Raw genomic sequence first — 24,649 nt, forward strand, 5'->3', positions numbered from 1 at the left:
ATAATTGTTGTCTGTTGTGATGATGTTCAATCAATTTTACCAAAACCTAAACCCATAACCCTTACAGTATTTCCCCTGACAGATGTTTCAGGCACTTGTGGACAGAGAATATCACAGACACACACACACACACACACACAATGGATCAGTCTGATATCAATTTCCTGTCCGTGGTTGATTTAAGTTTAACCAGTGTGGTTGTGTGATTGCTTTTCTCAGTGTGTGTGTATGTGTGTGTGTGTGTGTGTGTGTGTGTGTGTGTGTGTGTGTGTGTGTGTGTGTGTGTGTGTGTGTGTGTGTTGGGGGGGATGTCTGTGAAGGAGATAGGAAGCTACCTGAACAAAGAGATTACTCATCTCTGCTATCATTTTGCCATGAAGAGGGTGAGCAGGGGGATCTAAATCACTGTGTGGTTTATCTGGTACACGACACAGAGAAACATTTTAAAAAAAAAATCGAAACAAATATGGATGATAAAAAATAAGATATGAATTGTTGAATCAATAGTGTAAACCTGTGTGAGGAGAGGAGAGAAGAGGAGGTCAAGCCTCCATTCATAATTTGCTGATATGGCACTGTTGGCCTAATTCCTTTTTTCAAAATAGTCTGCAGCTGTCTCTGGGTAAGAGAAATAATACACTCTACGGTCCGCTGATAATATAATTCAAACGCATACATTTTTATTCCATATAAAAAGAAGCCCGCTCAGTGAGTCTCTTCCCAAAATGACCTTCTTAAGTCCTCCTTTATTCTCAGAAATGTGATTTCATTGTGTGTTGCATGAGTCACACAGATCGGGTGACATCATATATGTCACTCTCTGAGAGCATGTGTGTGTGTTTGTGTGTGTGGGGAGGTGTGCATCAGACATGAATGCATGAATCATACCGTTCGGTATACTTGTCCTCGGGGAGTGAACTCCAAAACCAGACTGCATGGATTTTCCCTTCCCTCACCGTAACCTGTTTGGCCTGATGTCCGTGTATTGTAAACGAATTATTGCTGCGCCTGCAGACAAGAAAATGTCCTTCAGACTTGCTCGGTAGACAGAAAGGTTAGTGGTCAATATCAGCGTTGTAGTTGATAATCAATAAAGAGAGGAAGAGGGCGGCTTGTGAGGACGGATAGAAATTGTCTGGAGGTATGAGCAGCAGATAAAATAAGCTTCCCCTCCCTACAAGAAATCAGGGAACTACAGGTATGAGTAGAGGTTTGACACCACTTTCTTGTCTATGGTAAATATGAGGAAGCCAGTTAGCTTAGCTTAGCATAAAGACCAGGTAGGCCTGATTTGTATCCTTGTCATTGTGCTAGGCTAAGCTAACTGGCTGCCTAGTTTAGTTTGGCTTATTATACATTCATAAAAATGCTAGATTAGCCCTAGGGCTATTTTTAATCTGTTCTCCCCTGGCCAATGTTTGAAAAGGGTTGTGTTAAGTAAGTTTAAAAGACTGGAAAAAGACAGTTGTTATGAACAGCAAATCCAGTGACTTATGAACATTACAGTGCATAGAGATTGGCATTTCCAACAAGCAGAATGCTAACATAGCAGGTGAGTTTAGCGGCAACGCGTTTATCTTCCATTGTTTTACTTTACTTTACTCACCTGGAGAACATGTTTAGTCCTCCTTTTGATTGCAGCTTGTATTATCACTCCAGCTCTCCAGTTACTTCAAACTAAAGTATTCAATCAAGAGAATTTCAATGGCTGGATTACAGGCGAACCCTTGATATGACAGGGAACATGGCAGCAAAACAAAATCCAAGCATAAGTTTCTCTAAAGGTATGTACTTGAGTGACTGATGTTGAAACATCAGTGTGGTAGACTGGGGTGATTGCCCTCTGCTGGCTGAGGTTTAATATCGAGTAATTCTAAGTAAATTAAATTAGAGAGACTAAGTAACCTCATCTGCTCAATATTACACTTCCTCGACTGTGTGTGCGGGTTGATCATTGCAAACTGCATAAACCATAATGCAGATTGATGAAAACAAGGTCTTAATTACTGCTGCTGCAGTTACTGTCATGGCATTTCATTCTGGTGCTGGCAGAGGGGTGACTTTGTTGATGTGTTGCAGATAACATAACACAGCCAAGCTTTAAATATTTAAATTCAAGGGTATTAGGTATTGGATATTTGATTATTTTTTACATATAATGTGTTGTTGCTGATGGATTTTGAACATTTCTCTGCAGAACTTGCACTGAATCGGTACAAACAATGCCTCTTTGTTTCTCTGAGACTGTTACAAAAAGCTAAAACAGAGTTCGTTCACAACCAAATTCTGCCTCCGGGCCTTTTTTTGGATTGCCCCATTTTACCAGTAAACCAGCACAAAGTCGTAATGATCAGTCGGGGCATTTCACACTGAGTTCCTCTGCTTCCCTTTGACTCGGCGTGTCCTCTCAGACAGCCGTGAACAGATGTGTCTGCGCCGAGAGAGCCTGGGTCACACAAGAGAAAGAAACGTAGGTTAATGAATGAAGAGAGATTTATGGATGTTGCGGTCGTAAAAACTGATTGTCTGTGAGATTGTGAGTGACGCCTGTACCAGCACATGAAACATATGACATCCACACACACACATACAGAATCACACACCACATATTTCATACATGTGCTTAATTATATGTTAGCATTGTTTGTTTCTAGATGAAGACTCAGCAGCATGGATGGGTGGTCTTCTCTGTGAGCTCTTGGGTAATCTGTTTGCGTTTTCACTCAGACAACCCGAGGACCTATTGATGATCTGTCTCCAACACACACTTCTCTGTGATTTACACACACACACACACACACACACACACACACACACACACACACACACACACACACACACACACACACACACACACACATTCAATGTATAACAGTAAGCAGAGAAGGAGACATCAAGGAGAAAGAGAGAGACAGAGAGCTTTGGTCAGATGAGTAAGCAGAGTCCTGCTCTTGACTCGCAGGGAACAAAATCCATCCCACAATTCACGGCTGAGGTTCACTCAGACCCGGTGTTGTCATGGTTATGAGAATTTAATAGTGCAGACTTTCTGATATTTGTGTGTGTGTTGCGTCTCTGTGTTCCTGTACACATGTGGGGGTCGATGGCTTTTAGGCGTGTGATCAGAGAAAGCTACTCCCCCCTCTCTGCCTTCCCACCCTGGGGATTTTTCATGTCTGTCGCATTTGGTTTATTGACTTTCAAAATATGTTCAGAGCATTTGTTTTACACATCCAGAGTGACTAGTCAGGAGGGATTCGGTACAGACAACATTAAGTGAAATAGAGTCATGCCAGTGTTTCATTAAAGTACGGTAACGGTAAAAGCAAACCCAATAGGTTGAACAGGTAGCTATAAACAGTAAATGTACTGTCTATTCAAAATGTTGCAGCAAAATATGCAGAATACGAATCTCAGATTTTCTCGCAAAGATGGCAAATGATCTCTGTGTCCTTTGGAGCTTCATTAAATTTTAAAAGAAACACCTCTGAGAAAACACCGGGGATCATTTGAGCATCCATTATGATTTGTAAGCACTGCCGCTGGCCACCTAATCAACCTGACAGAGATGTAACCTCTGTTAGTCCTGTGTCAACAAACAGCTGATAATGGTACCTGAATGCATCTTGGCATTTAAGAAATGCAATTGTTTTTAGTTGAATTTGATCGTTCTAGGTAGAGACGATGTTTACAGTGACTTGCAGCCATCCTTGGGCATGAAAACACCAAATTATTGAGGGCTACAGCAGGACGAGGACAAGCGGATTCTGTGTTTACGTAATTGATGGTTGGCACTTAAACCAAGTCAAAGTTGACTGATATTATTTCCCAGATGTCAGACTTTTAATATGAAGGTTAACATTCACCCTGATGCAAATTTCAATGTGTTTACATGTAGATAGATAACTATATATGTTCTTTGTTTGTCCAGCATGAAGGGGCTTAGTGTTCATGGCCTGTGCTGCTGGAGTCTCAGGGTTCACCATGTGGGTTCTCTTTTCCCCCTGAGGCCACTTCATATTAAAGATTACAAAGATCAGGTCTCATTTCCTGACTGTTAATGTATGTGCGTATGTGTGTGTGTGTGTGTGTGTGTGTGTGTGTACCCCTACAGACGCGCACTTCTAACAAAAAAGGGGGGCCCCCGATGTTATGGCTGTACCTTTTGATCTGTCTCCGTGATGAAGATGGAGGACACGGCAAAATAATACGTCTATGCATACAGGAGGCCCCCTCTGTACCTCCAGGGCTCCAGGGGGAACAGGCTGAGCTTCACAATGCTTTACCCCCAGAGAGGCCTCAGCCTGCTGGACTCGTGATGGCTGCACCTGGCCCCCGCAGCTTGGTCTTCTGAGGAGAATAAAACCAATGCACGGTCCACCTCACATAAACCAGCTGTCTGTGTGTTTCTACCTCATCCATACAAACTGGTGTCACTGGGGACGTTATGTGTTGTCCTCTTTGGTTTTGGGGTGTTTTTGCCCCCGCTGTTCTGCTCATATGTACGTGCCTGTGTGTGTTGTGAGGTATCATTTTTCACCCTACAGGGGCTCCGACTAACCTTGTAAGCCTCCTCCTCCTCATCCAATGATCGGTAGGCTTTTTTGGGAAAGATCATATGGAAATATTAACTCCCCTCTCACTCGGTCTGTTTTTGTGTGATTTCTGACACACATTAGAGTGAATGCTGCTGACAGCTCTCGCCTCACGGCTAATTTAGACATCACCTTGTTCGGTGATAGGGAGATCTCTTCCTCTGTGTTGTTACATATTCATGTCGACTCAAGCCACCTTGTCACAATTCATTATTACACTCAACAGTGATTTATATAAGATTCATGCAAAAGTAGGCATGTGTGGTCGTAATGGTACTAAACCATCAGATATACAGTGACGTACGTTCATAGATCATTAATGAAGGATAATAAATCTCAGGACTGCAGTCATAAACGTAAGACATTCATAGAGGGCTCTTAGAAAAATGCAAAACTGTAGCTGCCGTCACCAAGGTGGTTGTGTGTTTGCCAGCGTCCATCGGTTGGCTTGTTGTTCAGCAGGATTATGCAAAAAGCACTGCATGGATTTCTATGAAACTTGGATAGAGGATGGCTCTTGACCAAGAAAAGACCCCCTCAACTTTTGATGCGCATGCAGATAAAAGGAGGGGTCTAGGAAAAGGCTGTAAAGTATCATAAATCCATTAGTTATGACTCAATAGAAAGTGGCAGCTTAGACACTTCATATGTGAAGTGGCCCCGAGAAAGTCCAGCAACAAAAGCAGCTGTGCTGTTCCTCAATTTGTCAGGAGAGAGATTGTTATCTTACTTTCCTTTTTTTTTTCTTTTCCATAACTCCTCTTATCCCTCCATTTCTGTCAGTCTGGTCCGTTTAGGGATCAACACCTGTAATGAGGCCAACTGGGACCGAGGATCTTTCATCTGTTCTGGTAGTCGCTGGCCAAAGCAGTGTTTTACCCCGAGTGGTGGAGCCAGCGTTTCTAATGGCAAGGACCCCTGAAGTGACACAAATTAGACGCCTATTGCAGAATCTTTTGAATGTTTTATAGCAAATGACTAAAACCCTTGAGCAAAATAATCCCACACTATGTCACTGTGTTACTTGTGTGGTACCTCCTCAAGGAAGCCTGGAGGTCCCCTCACCCTACTTTGAGACCAGCTCATCTAGACTACATAAAAATTGGACTGGAGTAGAAAGAAAAAATCTAGATGCTGGTGCTGAGCAGAAAAAAAACTTAACGCCAGCATACATCTGCCCTGTGTACGTGTGTGTGTGTGTGTGTGTGTGTGTGTGTGTGTGTGTGTGTGTGTGTGTGTGTGTGTGTGTGTGTGTGTGTTTTGTATTGGAGGATTCTGTGCCTGCACCGCCCCGTCGGTGTGTGCGGTGAGCAGCGTCAAGCTCATTCTGCCCCTGGACTGGTCCTCTCTCTCAACCCCATGCACTCCACTCACAGCCTCTCACACACACAACACACACTGACACATACGCACACACACACATATACACACACATATACACTGGGACGCTAAAACGAAGCAGGCCTGGAAAACCGGGGCGCTTCAATTAGCGCTCCTCCGACGGATCCCTGGCGTGGACACTTTTAATTTTTCATCACAGCCGGATTTTTTTTTTCTCATGTGGCTGTTTTGCGCATAGCGCCCGGTCGCCGCCGCCGCTGCTGAGGTGTGTTTGCGCGCAACATTCCGGAGATGCAGATTAACGCTCGGTGAATGGGAAACACCGATACGCAGGCACCGCTACCTTTCACGGATCCTCACGCACCAGCTCGCCCTTCCTTCGGCGAGATTTGCGCACCGGAGACCGGAGCCGGTGTCTGCGCTCTGCGGGGCCGGGCGCGTGTCGTCTGGGAGGAGTAGGGGAGGATGGAGGCGTTTTTCACAGAGGTAAGCCACGGAGAATTGTGTGACAGTATCACGGAGCTAAACGCCCGTGACAGATGAGACAGTCGCGGTGTGACAGGGCTCATGTTGGCGCCGATGCTGGATGCTTTTGCTGGTGCAAGATGGTGCTTTTTCCCCCCCCTCTCTCTCCTTTGATTCGCATCGCGTTTCGGCAGGTGTTGCTTTGCTTGTCCCCAACAAGACCCACCAGGACCAGGCCCATGTGTCTTAACTGCATGTCTCCATCGATTGCAAATAAACCAAACACACCGTTTATTTTATTGTCACTGCGGAGCATCGGGGCCCGGCTGGTTGCCGGCTTGGTGAATTAATTCAGAGCAGAGCCGCAGATAAATTGGCCAAACGAGAGCTGACACGGGCTTTTGCATCCATAAGGCTGGCTCTCGGATTAAAGGCAATCTGTTAACGGAGGGTAGACCGTGTTGGCCTCCAGCAACAGCCCTCCCACAGCATGCTGCTGCTGAGAGACCCTTTTTATTTGTGCGTCTTTTTTTTTTTTAATGCACTGTGGATGGGATGGATCCATAGGGTGGGTAAGGGTCTGGTACACGGCTGCGGGAATTGAGGAGGGGGGAGGAGGAGGAGGAGTAGATGGATGATGGGTGTGTGTGTGTGTGTGTGTGTGTGTGTGTGTGTGTGTGTGTGTGTGTGTGTGTGTGTGTGTGTGTGTGTGTGGATGGGATGGGTGAGATATAGGAGGGAGACAAATGGTTAACAACTGGCATCTAATTGAATTTGAGGTTGATGTATTCAGCCTCCTGCTCATTCCTCCACCTCCAGCATCCTAGGATGCATTTGACAAAACCATTCTCATTCAGATCCAGCTTGGTGTCTGAGCTTTATCTCTGACACACACACACACACACACACACACACACACACACACACACACACACCCTTCTTGTCATTTGTGTTTTGGTCAGTCGCACACAAAACGCCGTCTTGTCCGCTCACTAGGATGCCAATATCCATCCTCTCCAAGCTACTTATCCTCGCCTACCCCCCTTAAGTTAATCTGATATGGGTTTAAATGCCTCTCACATTGGCAGTGATGTCATGCCGTTTAGTGGTGTGTTTGTGTGAGTGGTTGTGGTGGGCACTGGTGTCCAAGGTGTGAGCCATAGAATCCCTGAAATAATGCCCGAAATGAACAACACCACTCATGACAGCCGCTCGGATGATCATACAGCAACAGCTACCATCTCCCCCTGCTCCGTTTCCCCTCAGTCTGTCTGTAATGTATTGATCATAGTGTCAATAAAACAGACCACCACATCACCAACCCTGCAGCCCCCGCGCCCCACGCTCTCTGAAAGCTCATGTGGGACCTGAAAATGGAGTGACTTATTGAGTTATGACATTCGGGCCCGCAGTCCTGCATAAGCTGCATATCTGATACCCAGCGAAAAAAGACTCCATGCAGCGGTTGCTGCTGAGTAATCAGTCCTCTCAGGAGGTGTCTGTCCAGCATCCACTTCGTTTCACTCCTCTGCCGCCTTCATCGCTCCATCCCGCAGCTTCATATCCCTCTGCGTTCATCCACTTACAGTACATCCATCCCTTTGGACCAGAAAAGAGTGAACAGCTGACCTCCCTCGCTGGCTCGCTCTCAACCCAGGCAGAAAACATGATAGCTGGCCGGCCAGCCGAGCATGAAATGTCAGGTGGCAGTACACTACTGTATAATCCCCTCATATTCAAACTGGATTGGTTAGTAGTGGAATATGGAAGTCGCAGTGACATTATGCGCTCTAAATACACACAGAAAATCATTCTCTTTTTTTTGCCAGTTGGTTGGCTGAAAGACAACAGACATGTGAAAAGTAAAAGGATACTGTGGATACATTAGAAATGACCCAAAGGGACATCAACATACTGCAGAAAAATGTAGGCTATTTGAATGATATCCTGGTATGCATTTCAGAGAAATATCCTTATGTTCTACGTTACTTTGCAATGCTTTCCAAAGGCAACTGCAATTGAAGAAAAACACAGAAGTATAGGCTTGGAACTTAAGGAATGTATAAGCGAACTAAAGACTTTAGTAATATGTCATCTTTCAGGTTGGTTGGGTCGGTGAGATTTTGGCATTAGGAGTGAGACTGGTTAGGGTTCAGGGGAGAATATCAGGGTAAGCCAATCAGAGGCGGAGTAGGGCGGGTCATGCTTTTGCCATCCTGGAAGGAAAAACCATCAAGTTGTCAGCCATGCAAACAGGAAGTGAATATAGCCTCCCAAGTTAGCATAACTTCCAATTACATTTGGAAGTAATGTGTCAAACTTGAATACAAATCCCCTGTAAATGTAAGTATGAGGCTCATTTGTGTCATGCAGTTTAGTATGTGTAATAGGTTTATGCTAATAGCTTTTATACTTATACTGGACTCTTTAACCTGTCTCACTCTGTGTTTAGATGACAGCAACACAATACTGTGCACCAAGGTGTACCCTGGGCCTGTACCCTCTAGTCCTAGATGTCTGCAGGCCTGCATGATTTTGTGTGTGTCCGTGTAAGACAAGGGTGACATTTGGTGTCCGGGGTGACATTTTGTGTTTGTGTTGCTTTGAGTGTGATGGGTCCGGACTGGATTACAGGTGCACAGCCACCATGAACTGATAACCGGAGAGACGGACACGTGTGAACGTTGGAAGAACAGCTTTGAGACATTATCTCAAGCCGGCTGTCACTGCCGCTGTATCATATCTGCCTGTTTATAGCCTCGCTTTCTGTCCTGGCTTTTCTCAGTCAACAGTCTTCTCCTCTTTTTTCTGTCGTTCTCCTCGGTCTATATAACCGAACAGGGCTGTAAATAATCATTCACTACTATGCAATTTGTTGAGTGGGCACTATTGCCTGCGAGAATGTTTACAGAGCAATGAAAGCTTTCTCACATCGAGGTTGATTTTTCATGCAAAGAACCTGCTCTGCAATAAAATATTAATCATATGGAGGCATTCTATATGGTTGCATGTGTATAAAGTGTGCATGGTAACAAAGCAGCAGCTGCCATTGTTGTGCTTCTACAGAAAGTGTCTGCAAATGGCAGCACATGTTCACACCTTTGTGGAATTTGTTTAAACATAAAGAGCTAAATTTGAGTCCATAGATTGTGGACCAATTATGCAGGATTTTGTATGAAGTGCATTCTGCAGAAAGCTGGTTCAGTGGAGGGAACAGTCACTGGAGATGTGTGACCTATATTCAGCAGCTCCAAACGCATTTGTTCTGCTCAGGAGCTGCATCAGCTTTGCTTCTTTCTCGCTCTCTCTCTCTCTCTCTCTCTCTCTCTCTCTCTCTCTCATTTCCTATTTGTCCCTTCCGTCTGATGCTCGCTCGCTCCCTGCGGCCACTCACTTGGTGCTTCTCCATCACGGCCAACCAACCACAGTCGCCCTCCTCCTTCTGGCATTTTTCCAGCTCTGCCTTTCCTTTCTCCTTCCCCTCTTCTACTTCTACTTCCCCGTCTCACTCTCCGGCTTGTTCTGCATGTGTAGGTGTGAAACTGCTTTAAAACTGTTTTACGGCGGGTGAATAAAACAGCGTCTCCCAGAATCCTACCCTTCTCCTAAAGAGCTGTGATGGAACCGGGCGAATGACTTATTGTTAGAAGTAGTTGGAACGAAGAGTATTTCTTTTTAAGAAGTGTGTCCACACTTATGCACTGGACCACGGACTGTTTTACATATAGGTCTACAGCTTTTAATTATTATCCATTTTTGGTGATTCGTTTGGTCTGTAAAATGTTGATTTGAAAAGAAAAGAAAATTGCAAATACTATTTCCTTAAGCCCAAAACAACAGCTATAGACCCAATTAATTTTGGCCATTTTTAAAGAAACTGATTAATTGATTATCAAAGTAGATACAGATGGATTGATTGTTTAAGTAAGTACTCTCATATTAATTACGGGCTTCAAAGTATGGATTGACTAAAGTTTTTTTTTGATCTGATGAATGAATTAATGAGTTTATTTAATGATGAAAAACACATAAAACACTTCACATGTAACAGAACAACATGCATTAAAAAACACTGATTGGTAAGTGGTCCATGATGTCATAAATTAGCTTTACTGCAACAGAATATCATGTTTCTTTCCACAAGATTTCAGTTTACTTTTAACACCTACTTCTTCCACCTCATGGACAGCGATATCCAAGTAAACTTTACACATGGTCTATAGCCTCAAATGAGAGATAACCAGTTTGTCCTTAGGTAAAAACTCAAATCCAGACTAAATTAATAAATACAAACAAAATTCAGCAGATAAAATGGGAATACATACGATACAGTACAACATATCCCACAATCCTCTCCGCCTGAAACACCATCTCCCAGCATCCACCAAAGCTCGGAGAGGAGAGAGGCTGTTTCCATGGTGCCCTGCTTCCACGCTGTTGCCGTGGAGTTCTTGTTGCCAGGGTGTTGTTGGGGGGTGGGGGTGTGTGACTGTAGTTTTAATCCAAGATGAGAGAGAATGTGATAATTAGCAGACTGCTCAAAACTGGCCTCTCAAAGAGGATTTGCACCGTGCAAACGCACTTGCACTCGCACACACGCAAAATACCATTAACCGCTGCTTCCCTCCGCTGCCTTTTATCCCTCGTTTGTAATTAAGCAGTAAACTCTGATCTGGTTTACTTTGGATAAATCTTTCATGTGTTTGTTTTGGAATTAAGGACAAGTCAAAGGTTACCCATCTAAAGCTGCAGATATCACAGAATAACAGTAAAGCAGCCAAACAGGGAACACGTCGCGCCTGAAACTGTGTGGCAGCTCTGTATCTACAGTAGTTCCATGTGAGGGGGCTTTGACCCACTGTCCTCCGCTTGTGTGTGTGTGTGGGTGAGTGGGTGGGTGTGTTGGCCACGTTACAGTATTTAAGTGTTCTCAACCAGGATAGAAAGAGGAGAACAAATTGGTGGTTGCAACCTACAATTATTTTTAATGGTGATTTATCTGACATTTTGTTTTGTCTGTGAAATGTCAGAAATAATCCATTATCGTTTCCCAGAGCCAAGTCTTCAAACGTTGTGTTTTGTCAGACCAACAGCTGGGAGGACTCTCTGGGTGAATGTTCTTGTTCCAACATCATTTTAAGTTCAGATCATCTCAACCCTTACACTACTAAAGGGCATTTATTCCATCAGCACAATTTATATGGGTTTGTGATTAGAATAATTATAGTTTAGAAGTCAATTTCTTAGTTTCTCATGACTGCAAATTATGTGAAATGATCAGGCAAATCCTACTGCGATTTAAAACATTTCATGACTAGCTTTGGTTTCAGGTCTCTGCATTACTTTCGTGACCCCTTCGTGACTCCTTACAGTAACTCTGTGCTTTGGTGGCGTAGCATTCCCCGTGCTAACCTTAAGGGAGAAAGCGAAACTTTTTTCTACCTGCTATCCCGCAGCGGGTTTCTGTTTCAGTGCTCCAGGCAAACATTTTGTCATTCCGTGCAGAAAGACATAAAAATACATTTTTAAGATGCAACACGCTGCTAGACAGTAGTGAGATACAAGAATAACTTCCCCCAAGGTTTGTGTAGGGAACGCTACGTGACTGAGTAATGTGCAGCGTGCCAGGGATTTTGACTGGGGATATAAACAATGAGATGTTCAAGAGGAAAGCCACTGAAGAAGAAGAGCTATCCATTTCTTGCCAATTGTTTCCTCTGTAGACAACCATGCTGCCATAAAACATTGAAAAACAGGTGCAATCTGGCTTTCTGTGACTGCGAAAAACACACTTAACAATAAAGAGTAATGGTATGCAAGAATATAATAGCAGTCAAGTGTAGATTTTTCTTGGTTAAGGGTCATAAAATGAATAGTCAGCTAAATATGCGTTGTTCCTCAGAACTATAATAAAAGAGATAAGAGATGAAAATTTACAAATAAAACATTCCACAACTACATAGACAGCAACTGTAAGACATTCGATTTAAAGGTCGTTATAAGCTGAGGGATATAATCATCTGTTTTTCACGCATTCACTGAAGAATTTCTAACAGCATAACGTCCAGAAAGGGTAATAAAATGAATGAAACATTTCTTTCTGTCACCAGATGTTATTGTTTATACCTACAGTGCTGAATGTTAGCTGTAATCCCATTTGGTGACACCCCCCACACACTTATCCACACACCCACCCACCCACCTACCCACACACACACACACACACACACACACACACACACACACACACACACACACACACACACACATAAATACATGTTGTTGTTCTCCTTCCAGCCGCCATAATCTGCTGAAAGCCTCGCCGTCCTGATTGTATTATCACCTTTAATGGAATATTACTGACACAGTTTAGGTCCTTGACACAGGCCGGGCTGCACTACTGGGGATGGATCAGAGAGCCTTTATCACAGTGATGGTGAGCGGTGAAAGCGGGGAGTCCCTTTAACACAAATTCACCTGCTTCTTGTACAATAGCCCTTCTGACGGAGATTTGACACACAAAAATGTTGGTACCACAGGGATCCTGACCGCCACAAAGCGTGTCCAATGGGATTCTGTCATCAATGGGAGGCAGTAAAATATGAAGATAACAATTTTACTGTGGAGCCAAGTGACGAACCACTGAATTCCCAGAATATTAACTACTCTCCAATCAGACTGACACTCGAGTTACAGAAACTATAGGCAAAGAGATGATTTCAGTATCGGAAGCTGATGTTTTCCAATTGTAGCCTGTTTGTAGTATGAGTTGTAATGATCACTTACATTTGAGCAAGGAACAATCAGTTCCAAGATTGCCGATCGGGCTGTAAACAATGATCAGTGGGTGGAAGCAGAAGTGTATGCCAGTACATCCGTTACCTGTGACTCGTTACCTGGTCTTCACTGGCTACACCCAAGAGGCTACACTGTAGGCAGGTGATAGGTTATGTATAACCAGAATGACCGTTTGCGTGAGTGACCATTCCCATTCGAAGTGAAACCACCCACTCAGGACTGACATGAACCATATTGGAGGACCCTCCCCTCCTCGCCCGATTAACTCAGATAAGCACTCAACCACACCCACACCCACTCTCCTATAAGATATCCATCATTGCAGGGATGTTGCAGGCAGAGAATTGAGGTAGTTAGAAACGAGCTGAGTGCAGCTTTAATGGCTGATCTTGCTTTGTGATTATTTTATTTATTTTGAGAGAATTAACATCAGGAGAGCTGCTGGACTGCAGTAAAGATATTATCATGTTGAATTATTGATGTCTGGTGGTGTTTTGTGAGTCTTGGTTGTGTATGAGGTGCTGTTTGAACTCTGTGGTTGAAGCAACTGTAATAAATGAGTGTGCTGAAACAGCTAGACAGAGCGACAGACAAACACACACACATTCAAAGCCATCTCTGAATGCACCCCTGACCTTTAGTCTCCAGAGATCCCACCGTGTCTTCCCACCTCTTCGCTGCTCTTTAGTTTTCCTCCATTAGCTGCTGACTGGTCAGCTGTTTCCCTCATCATTTATTCATTTGTGTCTCGTTCCTGTCATTCTGCGTCTTCCTCAGCCTCCTTTACTTTTAACCTTTGCCCCCATTTTCTAGTTTTTGGTGTATCTCCCAGTATCATCACTGTCATCCCTCTGTTGCCCTGTTTTCTCTGTCGTGTCCTTCTCCTCTTTTCTGTCCTTCTGCCCGTCAGTGACAGTCAGGTTGTCAGATAAGCTTCTGTCCCTGTGAGTCACTCCTTTTCTCTTTTTCTGTCCCTGTCATGTCTCATTTGTGTTTGATTCGTATAATTTGTGTTTGTGTGTTTTCGCTGTCCAAATTTTGCTGCAGACTGTCTTTGGCCACCAACGCTCCAATCTGAGGTTACCGTTTTGGACTGCTGACCAAAGATCTTACCATTTTTCTCTCAGGGTTAGGGTTAATTTTTTTGTCTGGATCTTTACTTACTGTGTCCTTTCCTTTTTTGTGTATCTTATTTGATCTTCCCTTATTAAAAGAGGCAAAAGCATATGTGGGTAATATTGTTTCTATCAGACATGGCGCATTGATGCTCATATTAGTGTCATGAGTGTATTTAAAAATGTGTGTTTGCCCACGGACATTAATAGTATGTTTGGGTCGATGGTCGCTGTTTGTTGGGGCGTGAGCGTCTCTCATCAGAGACTGTCTCCGGGGCAACGCCTCAGTCAAATGGCATGGGCGTCCATGTGATCACCCGAGCAGAAACAAGGCCTTTATCACACACACACACACACACACACACACACACACACACACACACACACACACACACACACACACACACACACAAACACACACACACACACACACACACACGCACGCACACACACTCACACACACACACCTATACAGCTGTTCTGGTGTCTAGGCCAAATGCTCTGGGGAAGCTCTCTTTTGTGCGCTCAGTCATGGAAGATTATTTGATGGTCAGGATTTTCTTAATAGTTCTCCCATTTATCTTCTCTGTATAATCAACCCTTCTTTGTCTTAAAGTGCCTGTCTTTTTGCCATATATTGAGTTGAAATTGTGCCACATTCTCCTTTTAAAAAAAAATTGAAAATTACTTAAATACACAAGGACTTATTAACTAATGAAACACAGGTAAGCAGGAAAAAAGAGCCCAGTAAAGAGACAAAGACAGGAAGTGTAAAGCAAAACATGACACAAGGAGTGAACCTACAAAATAAAACAGTAAATGACTCAAAAATCATGACGCTGTGTACACTTTGTCATAGGAAGTTAGCAAAACAAAAAAAATAATTGAAGCATGCTAACTGCGTAACATAAATTCAAAGGGAGTGCCTGCAAAGTGGTTCCTACAGTAGGTCTTTAACCAAAATAATTTACAAAACTGGCAACACACCTTGTCCTCACTTGTTGCCACACTTCACTAGCCCTGTTTTTGTCTCATAAGATTCTCTCTATTCTCTATTATTGCCGTGGCTTTTATATCAATCCCTAATGAAATGCATTTTATTTAGAAGGGATAGTGCAAATGAATAAAACACATGGTGATACATGAATAAAAATGCCAGAATTAGCTAAAAGGCTATAGTTCCCTGGCCAAGATGTTAAAAAGGCTTCCTAAAATATAAAAAAGCAAAGTAAAAAAAAACAAACAAAAAAAACCCCACAGAACAAGCAGAACAAAACTGGGCACAAAAACAGCACAGGTTGCTTAATCCACTGACAACATTGCTGTTATGCAATTCTGCACACAAGGCTTCATCTCACAAGCTCAGCTGTCAGCATGACATTTTAATTTGACTATCATCCACTCAGAATCCATTAGCAACTACTTCCAGCATAGGGTTAGGCCTATATGAGGCACAATTCTGCAACTGTGTGGATCACCTCTTGCCTCAAATGTGTCCAGAAATGAATGCATTTGACATTTTCAAAGTAGCTGCCTGGTTAGAAAGAGCAGTGCATTCATCCAGTTAGGTGCAGAGTGGGCACATGGCACAGTGAACATTATGAAATGAAACAAACTGTCACAGACGCACTAATTATTCTTCCTTCCTAAAATCAATTGAAAAGCATCCCATGTATGTTTCTGGTACTCCTTCAGCTCCTGGTGTTTAGAGAGCATGGTGTGAGAGATGAGGTCAGAGGTCATGTTTGAGGGTAAGGTGACAATTGAGGTTGGTTGAGGTTTAATGGAGCTTGACGAAAAGGTGATGGACGAAGCTGGAGGCCCTGGTGTGACAGCGGCACGGTTTGAATTTCACAGAGCAGAAACCTATGATTTCACCGGGTATATCGCGCAGACAGAGAGCTCCAGAGTTTGTTTGTCATGCATGGCCATCCTTGTCCGTCTGGGTCGGTAATAGACTGGGGGGAGGGGAGGAGGACACAGAGAGGAGGAGGAGGAGGAGGTGTACGAGGGTGTTGGTAGATGTTAGTTGCAACGCTGGCAGGTCATTTATAACCCTCGGTCTCCCCTTCGCTGCATTTGCCTCCAAGATAGCACATAGCTCTGGAAAAAGCACATCGATCCAGGACTTGAAACCAATTTACTCAGAGAAGAGACAGATAGCGTGTGAGACTGAAAGCAAGGATGTTACAGTCAGGTTTATGGAAAAAGAAGGAGAATGTATTAATGCACAAATGGGTGTGTTTCAGGACCAGAGCTCAAGATGTGTCAGAGGTAATTTTATCGGTTAAAACAGGATGTAGCAAAGTACTGGTGAGGAGAGCCTCAGGCCGAGGCGGTCATCAGGTCAAGCCACAGCACCGCCATCATTACAGTGGCCCTGTGTGCTGGAATCTGCCAGGCAGACGAGCCGGAGCTAGGGGCGAGACAGGTTGACCGGCTGCAGAGAGAGAGAGAGAGAGAGAGAGAGAAGGTCTAGAGGCGTCTATATATAGAGAGTTGCTGAGGAGAGGAACAACAGAGGGAGTGTGGAGGCCTCTTGAATTTTTCAGATGTCGGAGTGATTCTAGATGTATGAGGCTTGTTCGGGGGAGAGATCGGAGTGAATTAGCATTCAGTGTAACATGCAGTGGATTTCAGACTTCAGGCTTTAATGGACTCAATTAGGCAAATTGGGGTTAAGATTATAAAACTGTTACAGCACAAACACAACACCATTAAAACACAGATCCACAATGATTTGTTGTCAGAGAGTCTACAGGTCTTGTGTTTACCATGTTCCCCATCTTAGTTTAGTGTGTTAGCATGCTAACATTTGCTAGCACAAAACACAAAGTACAGCAAAGGCTGAAAAATGTGCGTGTATCCTAATTGTTAGACTACAAAAGTTTAAGGTTAGCAAAAAAGCCAGAAGACATTCTTCCCCTCTTTGTCACCCCGATTTACCCAACAGTGTGTGTGTGCGTGTATACAGTATATGTGTGTGTGTGAATGATTTCTGCCCGGTTAACTCCGTAGCCTCGGGCACGACTGGTTTTTCTATTACCATCAGTATGTGTGTGTGTCAGATTGATGAAGAGTGCAAGAAAGAGACAGAAAGGCAGCGAGAAGGAGAAGAGAGTGAAAGAGATAAAAGTAGCTGGGGGGTGCTGGGGGGGTTTGGGACATCTGACATCTGTTGCTAAAACAATTCATTTCCACCCCTCCTCTGTCGCTCACTTCATTCAGATGCACATGTGGTGTCCCACTGAGCCATATCAGGGATCAGACACCCTCTCAGGCGTTAGACTCGCTGATTAACTTACTGATACTCATGTCTGGAAACTTTGTTCCTGCAACAAGACCGAAATGGATTGGAATACACCTTTAAAGCTGCAATTATTTTCAATCAGTTGTTTGGACTAAAAATGTCAAAATATCATGAAAATACTGAAATCATTCCTTCTTTTGAGCTCAACGCAACATCTTCAAATGTCTTGTTTTGTCAGAACAACGCCCCCAAACCCATAAAATTGTTCTTGCTGGAAATGTTTACATTTCATTAAAAAATGATTATACTCCAGTTTTCAAGCACTTTGAGTGAAATTCCTTCCAAACTTTTCTATTAGACTTCATATTGTAATTATTCTTTAGAGTCTTTTTTTAGCAGTTGATTTTGTTCATTGTGATGTCATTTACACTAGTTGAGCTTACATTTCAAAACAGCTCAGTGCAACAGATTAAACTGTACAAACTTAGCATGTGGTTCACTTCCTGTCTTTACAGTAGTTCAGTAGCCCCCGTTGACTGAGAAGAGGAGTATCTTCTTCCTCTTCTCTCGTGCCCTCGTGTCCCCTCCTCTCTTCCCCCTCTGTGCCTCTTTTTCAAGGGCTGGGGGTCGGAGGTCAGCGACTGTGTGAATGAGGGCTTTGTCTGTGCGGGGAGAGCACACTTCCTCTGACCCTGAGTCAACCACACGCACACACACACGCATGTAGCGCGCACTTACAGATGTCAAGCATTGTTGCCACTCCAGATGTTAAAGTCTTCGTCTCTCATTAAACACATCTGTGACCGTCTGTGCACTCTCATCATACATACAGACTGTGTTACATGTTATAGAAACTAACAAGTGACTGTCGGCATCAAGGGTAAACGGCGAACCAGTGGTGTGTGCTTCTTGTGTACCCAAAGCTCCTTTCAAAATAAGAGCACACAGCGTTACTAAATCTGACTCAAAGATCTCACTCAGGTCCACCTGGGGTTTCATTACTTTTACGTAACCAAATCCCTCTGTTTTTTCTTCACTGGTCGCAGTGGTTAACTTCAGTATTTGTGTGTGTCTGTGATCCAGGGGGCCCGTGTTTGGGTCAGAGAGAAGGAGCAGCTGGTTCCCGCTACGGTCAACTCCTGTGGAGACGGAACCCTCGTCGTCACAACCGACTATGGAGAGGTAAGAAATGTAGACACACACGCAGCAAACAGAAGCAACTTGTTCTGCCGACTGTTTTCATCACGTTTAGATTTGTAGTTTTTTAGAGACACAGCCGGGCATGCTCGTCCACTAGTCCACCAGTGGCTTTACTACTGATGACTCAAATCATCAATATTTTGTGGGCAGTGCTGACAGGTCCCCCCAGGTGACTTCAAACCAGGGATGTTGCTGTTCATGAGGCCAAAACGGCGCCTCAGCTACACAAAAAACATAATGGGGGACTGTTTATTTCAATATAACAGTGTAAATGGAGTGAAATTGTAAACACTGCTCAGGCTGAGCACATTTAATTAGTTCAAATCAGTCACGAAGAGTTAACAGTGTCAGCGTTAGATTAGATGCTGAGCAAAGCTGCAGCCGTTACTTGAGTCATTAGCGTTCAGATAAAGGTTGGACTGAAGGTGAAGCAACTGTGCAGGTTCCTCCTCTCCTGTGTGGATCGATGCAAACTCCTGGTCATGATGCTCCACTTTCCTGCCCCAGTTCCTTCCTCCTCCTCCTCCTCCTCCTCCTCCTCCTCCTCCTCCTCTTCCTCCTCCTCATACATATGCAAAATTCATCTCTGACACATATTCAGCCTCCAGAGGAGAGCTGGAATAGATGGAGAGCATTATGGGAGCGCGAATGCTCGTTGCTTGTTTGTTTCGGGATGTCGGATGTCAGGACGCCGCTGCATGTAGCCGTTGCGCCCCGACACCTTTGACACCCTGCTCCCAAAATAATGGAATTGAATGTTTTAATCTCATTACCAGTTTGCGTGCGCTCGTCTAATCTGTATCGGAGCAAGGTTGTGCACACGTTGCTCTTTGGATCTGATGTCTTTTTGATGGCTGATGTGTTTGGCACGCACACAAACACACACATGCGCTCCAGTTGGCAGCGTTCACACGGAGCTAATAATAGACTTGGTCCTTTAGCCTGCATTCAAGTCTCAATCCTTGCCTCTATACCCTCAAAGAACATCCTCGTCTTCTCTCTGTACAATGAATTCATACTTCTTGGCCTTCACGACACAAAAATGCTGCTCTGAAAGCATTCGTTCTTTAATGTATCCGCCTCGTCGTTCTCGTTTGAGGGCACATCAGGGACGGAGAGGCATTTTCCCAAAATAGAGGATTGGTTATAGGAGTGGGCATTCTCTTTGCACTGGATTATGAACGTCCTTAACCTCCCCCAACCCCCATCCAGCTCTCCCCTGCCTCCCTCCACCCTCCCTCACTGCTGGCTGTTGGTGTTTAAATGTTAGCTCTGCAGGAGGCGGTGAATATTTGATATAGAATCAGCAGGATGGGGAGCTTTACCCTGATAGAACAGGATCTGACCCATGCAAACAGTCCCAGGGCTTCCCATCACTCCCCGCCGTTTTTCCTGATCTCGGTCGTGAATGCGTTTGTGTTTCCGATGTCCATCTGATGGAGCCTGCTGAAACACCGGAAACATTTTAATGGCCGAAAGAATATAAAATCCGAGTGCCAACATTTGCGAAACATGCAAGATTTAAGCGTTTTGTTGTACTTCCCCTTTTTTTCTTAGTCTCACCCCAGCTGCCGTGTCACTCCGGTTCTGTAATCTACAGGCCCTGACCCAGTTCACCACGTTACCAATTCTGGGTTACAAATGCTGCGGCTGCAAATGTTACAAGCCTTCATATCAGATCAGCAACAACTCTGAGGGTGTATGGGCAATCATTTACATCATTCATGGTCCCTTCTACTCATGGAACAGGGAATGTTACGCTGCTCACCTGAGCCACATCAGAAACAGTTCATCTGAAGTTTACTGAAGATGTCTGCAGGGCTGGGCTTATGCTGTATGTTTCATACTTATCCTGTGCTCTCATGTCAGTCAGTTGCAAAGACGAGCGATCTTTTGGATCATTTCCACACATAGAAGACAGTTGCCATCTACGATAGTCTCATTCATCACCTGTATTTTAGCTGTGTATTTTTTTTTTTTTTACAAACAAATAAAGACATCAGCATCTTTCCTTCGTTGCAAAGTGGCGAGCAAAAACAGCTGCACAACCTCTGCCTTTGCCATTTCATAAAGGTTAGATCAGATGCGTGTTGTTTATTTAGTGGAACAGAAAGCCTGTCGCATCGTTACCCTTGATTTAAAGTCAAATAGCAAGTCCTTGTGGGTCTTCCTGTTAATGCTCGGATAGACACATGAACCAGTAACTGTTCTCATCACAGTAGGATTCTGGCCCAGGTGGGAGAAAGTAGAGTAGAAACAATTAGTCAATTCATTGGTGAGTTGATGGACAGATAATTAATCGGCGGCTGCTTTGATAATCAATTAGCAGCTCCCCTCATTTTTCACAGGAAGTATTCCAAACATTCTCTGGTTCCAGCTGCTCCAATGTGAAGATTGTCAGAGATTTGCTGCTTTATCTTGTCATGTATGAAATTAGTTTATATTTCCCAACCTCTTTCTTGATCCAGACACGTTCGGGCAACTCAACAGAGATCTTCCTGATCTGGTTGCAGTGACTTATGTTACTGCGATGTCCCAATGTTTACCAATGTGTCCAACGGACACATTTACATCCACACTTTGCGCATGAGGAAGTATGTAATCGCAGACACACAACAACCATACACACACACACACACACACACACACACACACACACACACACACACACCTGTATCCTTGTACACACACACTTAAACACTACATGGACACACACGTACGATCATGCATGCATACACACGCGCAGGTTAGCGATGAGTTATGAGTTAGTGTGTGTTATGTGACCTGGATTTCAGAAGCTAGCGTGAAAGCTGCAGCGAGAGCTCACGCAAGCACAGAACATGCTGCAGGGATGCCTTACTCACACACAGACACACACACACACACACACACACAAATAAGTGACACACACTCTGTTTAATGTGCCTAATGAAAAGTGCAGAAAGGAGTTGCTTCGTCTGATTTGTCTGGAAACAGGCTGATGTTGCTGTGTGTGTGATCTCCTGACCCACATTCGTCGTCACAGTTCGGGTGTTTCAAACCCTCTGAGGACCCCGTAGTTACTCACCCGCTTGGTATCGTATAATGAGATTAACGTAACTCTCTTAACCTGCCGCTCAATAACACTGATATGCAAACACAGGCGCACGTCTCTCTATCCATTTCTTGCTCTCTGTCTGTCTTTCTCTGTCGGCGTCTCCCTGCAATTTCCCCTATCTGTGAAAAAAAGGGTGCAGAAATGCCCCTCGGGGTGGGATGAGTGTTCGTTGCCAAATCCTAAACCATGACGACATGTGAAAGGTGTCATACACCCCAGTGATAAAAGGGGGCTGTAGGGCAGAGAGGGCAGAAATTGAGTTAAAGCTTAAGAGTGCAGGAAATGTATTACACATTACCCATTAGTTGTTTTTTTTGTTTTTTTTTTTATAAAAGTACAGAATGACTTATTCATTCTCTGAGTAAGAGTACCTGTTATTAGAGTCTCCACAGGCACATGAAATGACTGCTGATGTTGATGATTCTTGTGGTTATCAGGAGAGGTCAGGAAAACACAGATGAAAAGGCACACTTGATCATTCTTTTCTAGCAGTCTAGTGCGTTACAGACAAATGTAATGTGACGACAGTAGTGTGATGGTTCAGTCCTTCATTTAACGAGCGATTGGTGGTAACAGAATGAAGGTACAGGATGCGCTTTTAGAGGAGTACAGTACAATACGTGCTGGAGTTAATTGTACACTGCACATTATTATTTTAAAGAAATCTCTGCAAACCGAGGATGTGTGACAGCTGCATCAGAGGAAAGGTCAATAACAATGGGACGTAGAACACACTTCACTGGGAACTGAGAGGATATTAAAAAAAATGTTGAGTCAAATCAATGAGTATGTGATCTCACATAAAAGTCGAGAAGAGGCGAGCACTGCTGGCTGCAGCTGTCCCTTTCGCCTCCAACACATTTGATCTGAAGGGTCGGATCAGTCAGAACAGCCCCTTCAGTGTTCCCTATCCCTAATCTGACTTGTGGAGGTCTGCCAGTTCTGATCCGAGGTCAGCGAGGAAAGCTGCAGGTGCGTTCAGCGCTCTGTGATACTGTATCTTACGCTGAACAGAGCGCTGCAGAATATATAGGTCACTGTGCCCACAGCGCTCTCTCTCTCTCTCTCTCTCTCTCTCTCTCTCTCTCTCTCTCTCTCTCTCACTCTCTCTCTATCTTCATCTCTCTCGCTCGTTCTCCTCACTCTGGCTGCTGCTAATATGTGAAGTCAGATGAAGAGGCTTGTCTCCCCTGGCTCTCCTCCTGAATCATGCAAAGCAGCTTCAGACATCAGAGGGCTTTACAGGAAGGCCGCTCCATGGCCAGTATGTACGTGTGTGTGTGTCCGTGTGTGTTTGTGTAAAAGTGTGTGAAAATGTGTTCACGTGAGCAAATCAGGGTATTAATGAAGCGATAAAAGAGAGAAGGAACAGAAAAGGATGAAAGGGAAGAAGCGGAGCGCGTGTCGGAGAGAAAAAGTATCGTCAACAAATCCCATAAAAAGAGAAAATCTGAGGAGAAGGTGGGGGAACTAGGTGAAGAATCGAGGGAGCAGGAAAGGAGCTGATGGCCTGGGAAGAACACTGGAGGAGCACAGAAACACAAGAAAAGAGGAAGAAAACAGAGGAGAATACACCGCACAAACCCAGAAAACATATAAATAGAGGGAGGAAAAATGTACAGCAGCGTGAAACATGAGGAGGAATGTTTCCAATACTTCCAACCTGGTTATATCTGAATATTGAAGGCACCCAACATGACAAAAGCAGAGCACCAACACCCTCCTTTTCTTTCTTTGTTGCTGTTGTGGCTGTCTGTTGTTCCCAAGCAACTGATCTAAAGGATGCACACTCGTCTCTCAGCGTTTCATGTGCACTCACCGCACAGCATCAGCTTCTCATGCTAACCTAAGCATATGTCGCTAACCGCGGACGGCTGGAAGTGTCCTGGCCGATGCTGCGGACGACTTGAGTCTATGCGCCACGCAGTCTGTGCACCGTGGTGTTTATCGATTATCGCTAAATACCTGCAAGTGCACTGAATGTGTATTAATCCACAGCTGAAAATAGTCTTCTACAAATGCAGTATTTACTCCTGTTTGAATAATGTAGGCTTACAACTGCAGTGCACATTGTGATTTTAGGAAAAAACTAAGGTTTGATTAATTAAAAAATAATAATAATAATAAACTTTGTGATCTGTAGTTAAATGTTGACATCTTCAGTAGGCCAAACGTAAAGGCTTGTTGACTAGTACAGACTTCTATTTTACTCTCTCTCTCTCTCTATCTCTCTCTCTCTCTCTCTCTCTCTCTCTCTCTCTCTGTCTGTTAGTCTCTCTCTCTCTATGTTTTCTCTCACTGTTTCCAACTCTTTTTCTTTCTGCTCCGATAATGAATTATTGAGTATGAAGCATCCTATTTTTGACTCTCTGGGTAGTCGTAGTTTTGTGTGTGTGTGTGTGTGTGTGTGCGTGTGTGTGTGTGTGTGCTTCACATACAGTACAGTGTGTTTATGTGAGTTAAAAACCCACCAGAGGGCAATGGAAGAGGAAGACAGAGACGTTTGCAAAAACCTGTATTTCTTCCACTCCAGCTGCTATTTATTTCAGTCCCTGACATACTTTTTCACTTCACAGCGTCCCCTTCGCTCTGAATCATCTCCATTTGGGTTGTCCCCAAGTGGTTTGCCCTAAACATCTCTGCTTTATCTCCTGTTAAAGGCCTTTATATTTTAAAGCAGCTTTGGCATTAGAAGCCATTGTAAAACCCAGAACTGTAGCTCAGGCATTTATTTGTTTTAGTCTTGCGTTCATTTTTTTCCCCCAATTTTTTACATATCACCAGGGAC

At 44.0% G+C, this 24,649-nt stretch overlaps 1 protein-coding gene across 2 annotated transcripts in view; it reads left to right on the plus strand.

Annotated features, from left to right (window-relative positions):
• The first annotated feature begins 5,916 nt into the window (after window positions 1-5,916).
• myo10l1 (myosin X, like 1) overlaps window positions 5,917-24,649 on the plus strand; it is a 42,927-nt gene continuing 24,194 nt past the window's right edge. For both annotated transcript variants that reach the window (XM_037072482.1, XM_037072483.1), the window contains exons 1-2: window positions 5,917-6,422; window positions 18,648-18,746. In XM_037072482.1, the coding sequence (XP_036928377.1) occupies window positions 6,402-6,422; window positions 18,648-18,746 (120 nt within the window). In that variant the 5' untranslated portion in view covers window positions 5,917-6,401. The remainder of the gene's footprint in view (window positions 6,423-18,647; window positions 18,747-24,649) is intronic.

The sequence above is a fragment of the Acanthopagrus latus genome, chromosome 16 (genome assembly GCF_904848185.1).
Source record: "Acanthopagrus latus isolate v.2019 chromosome 16, fAcaLat1.1, whole genome shotgun sequence".
NCBI lineage: Eukaryota > Metazoa > Chordata > Actinopteri > Spariformes > Sparidae > Acanthopagrus > Acanthopagrus latus.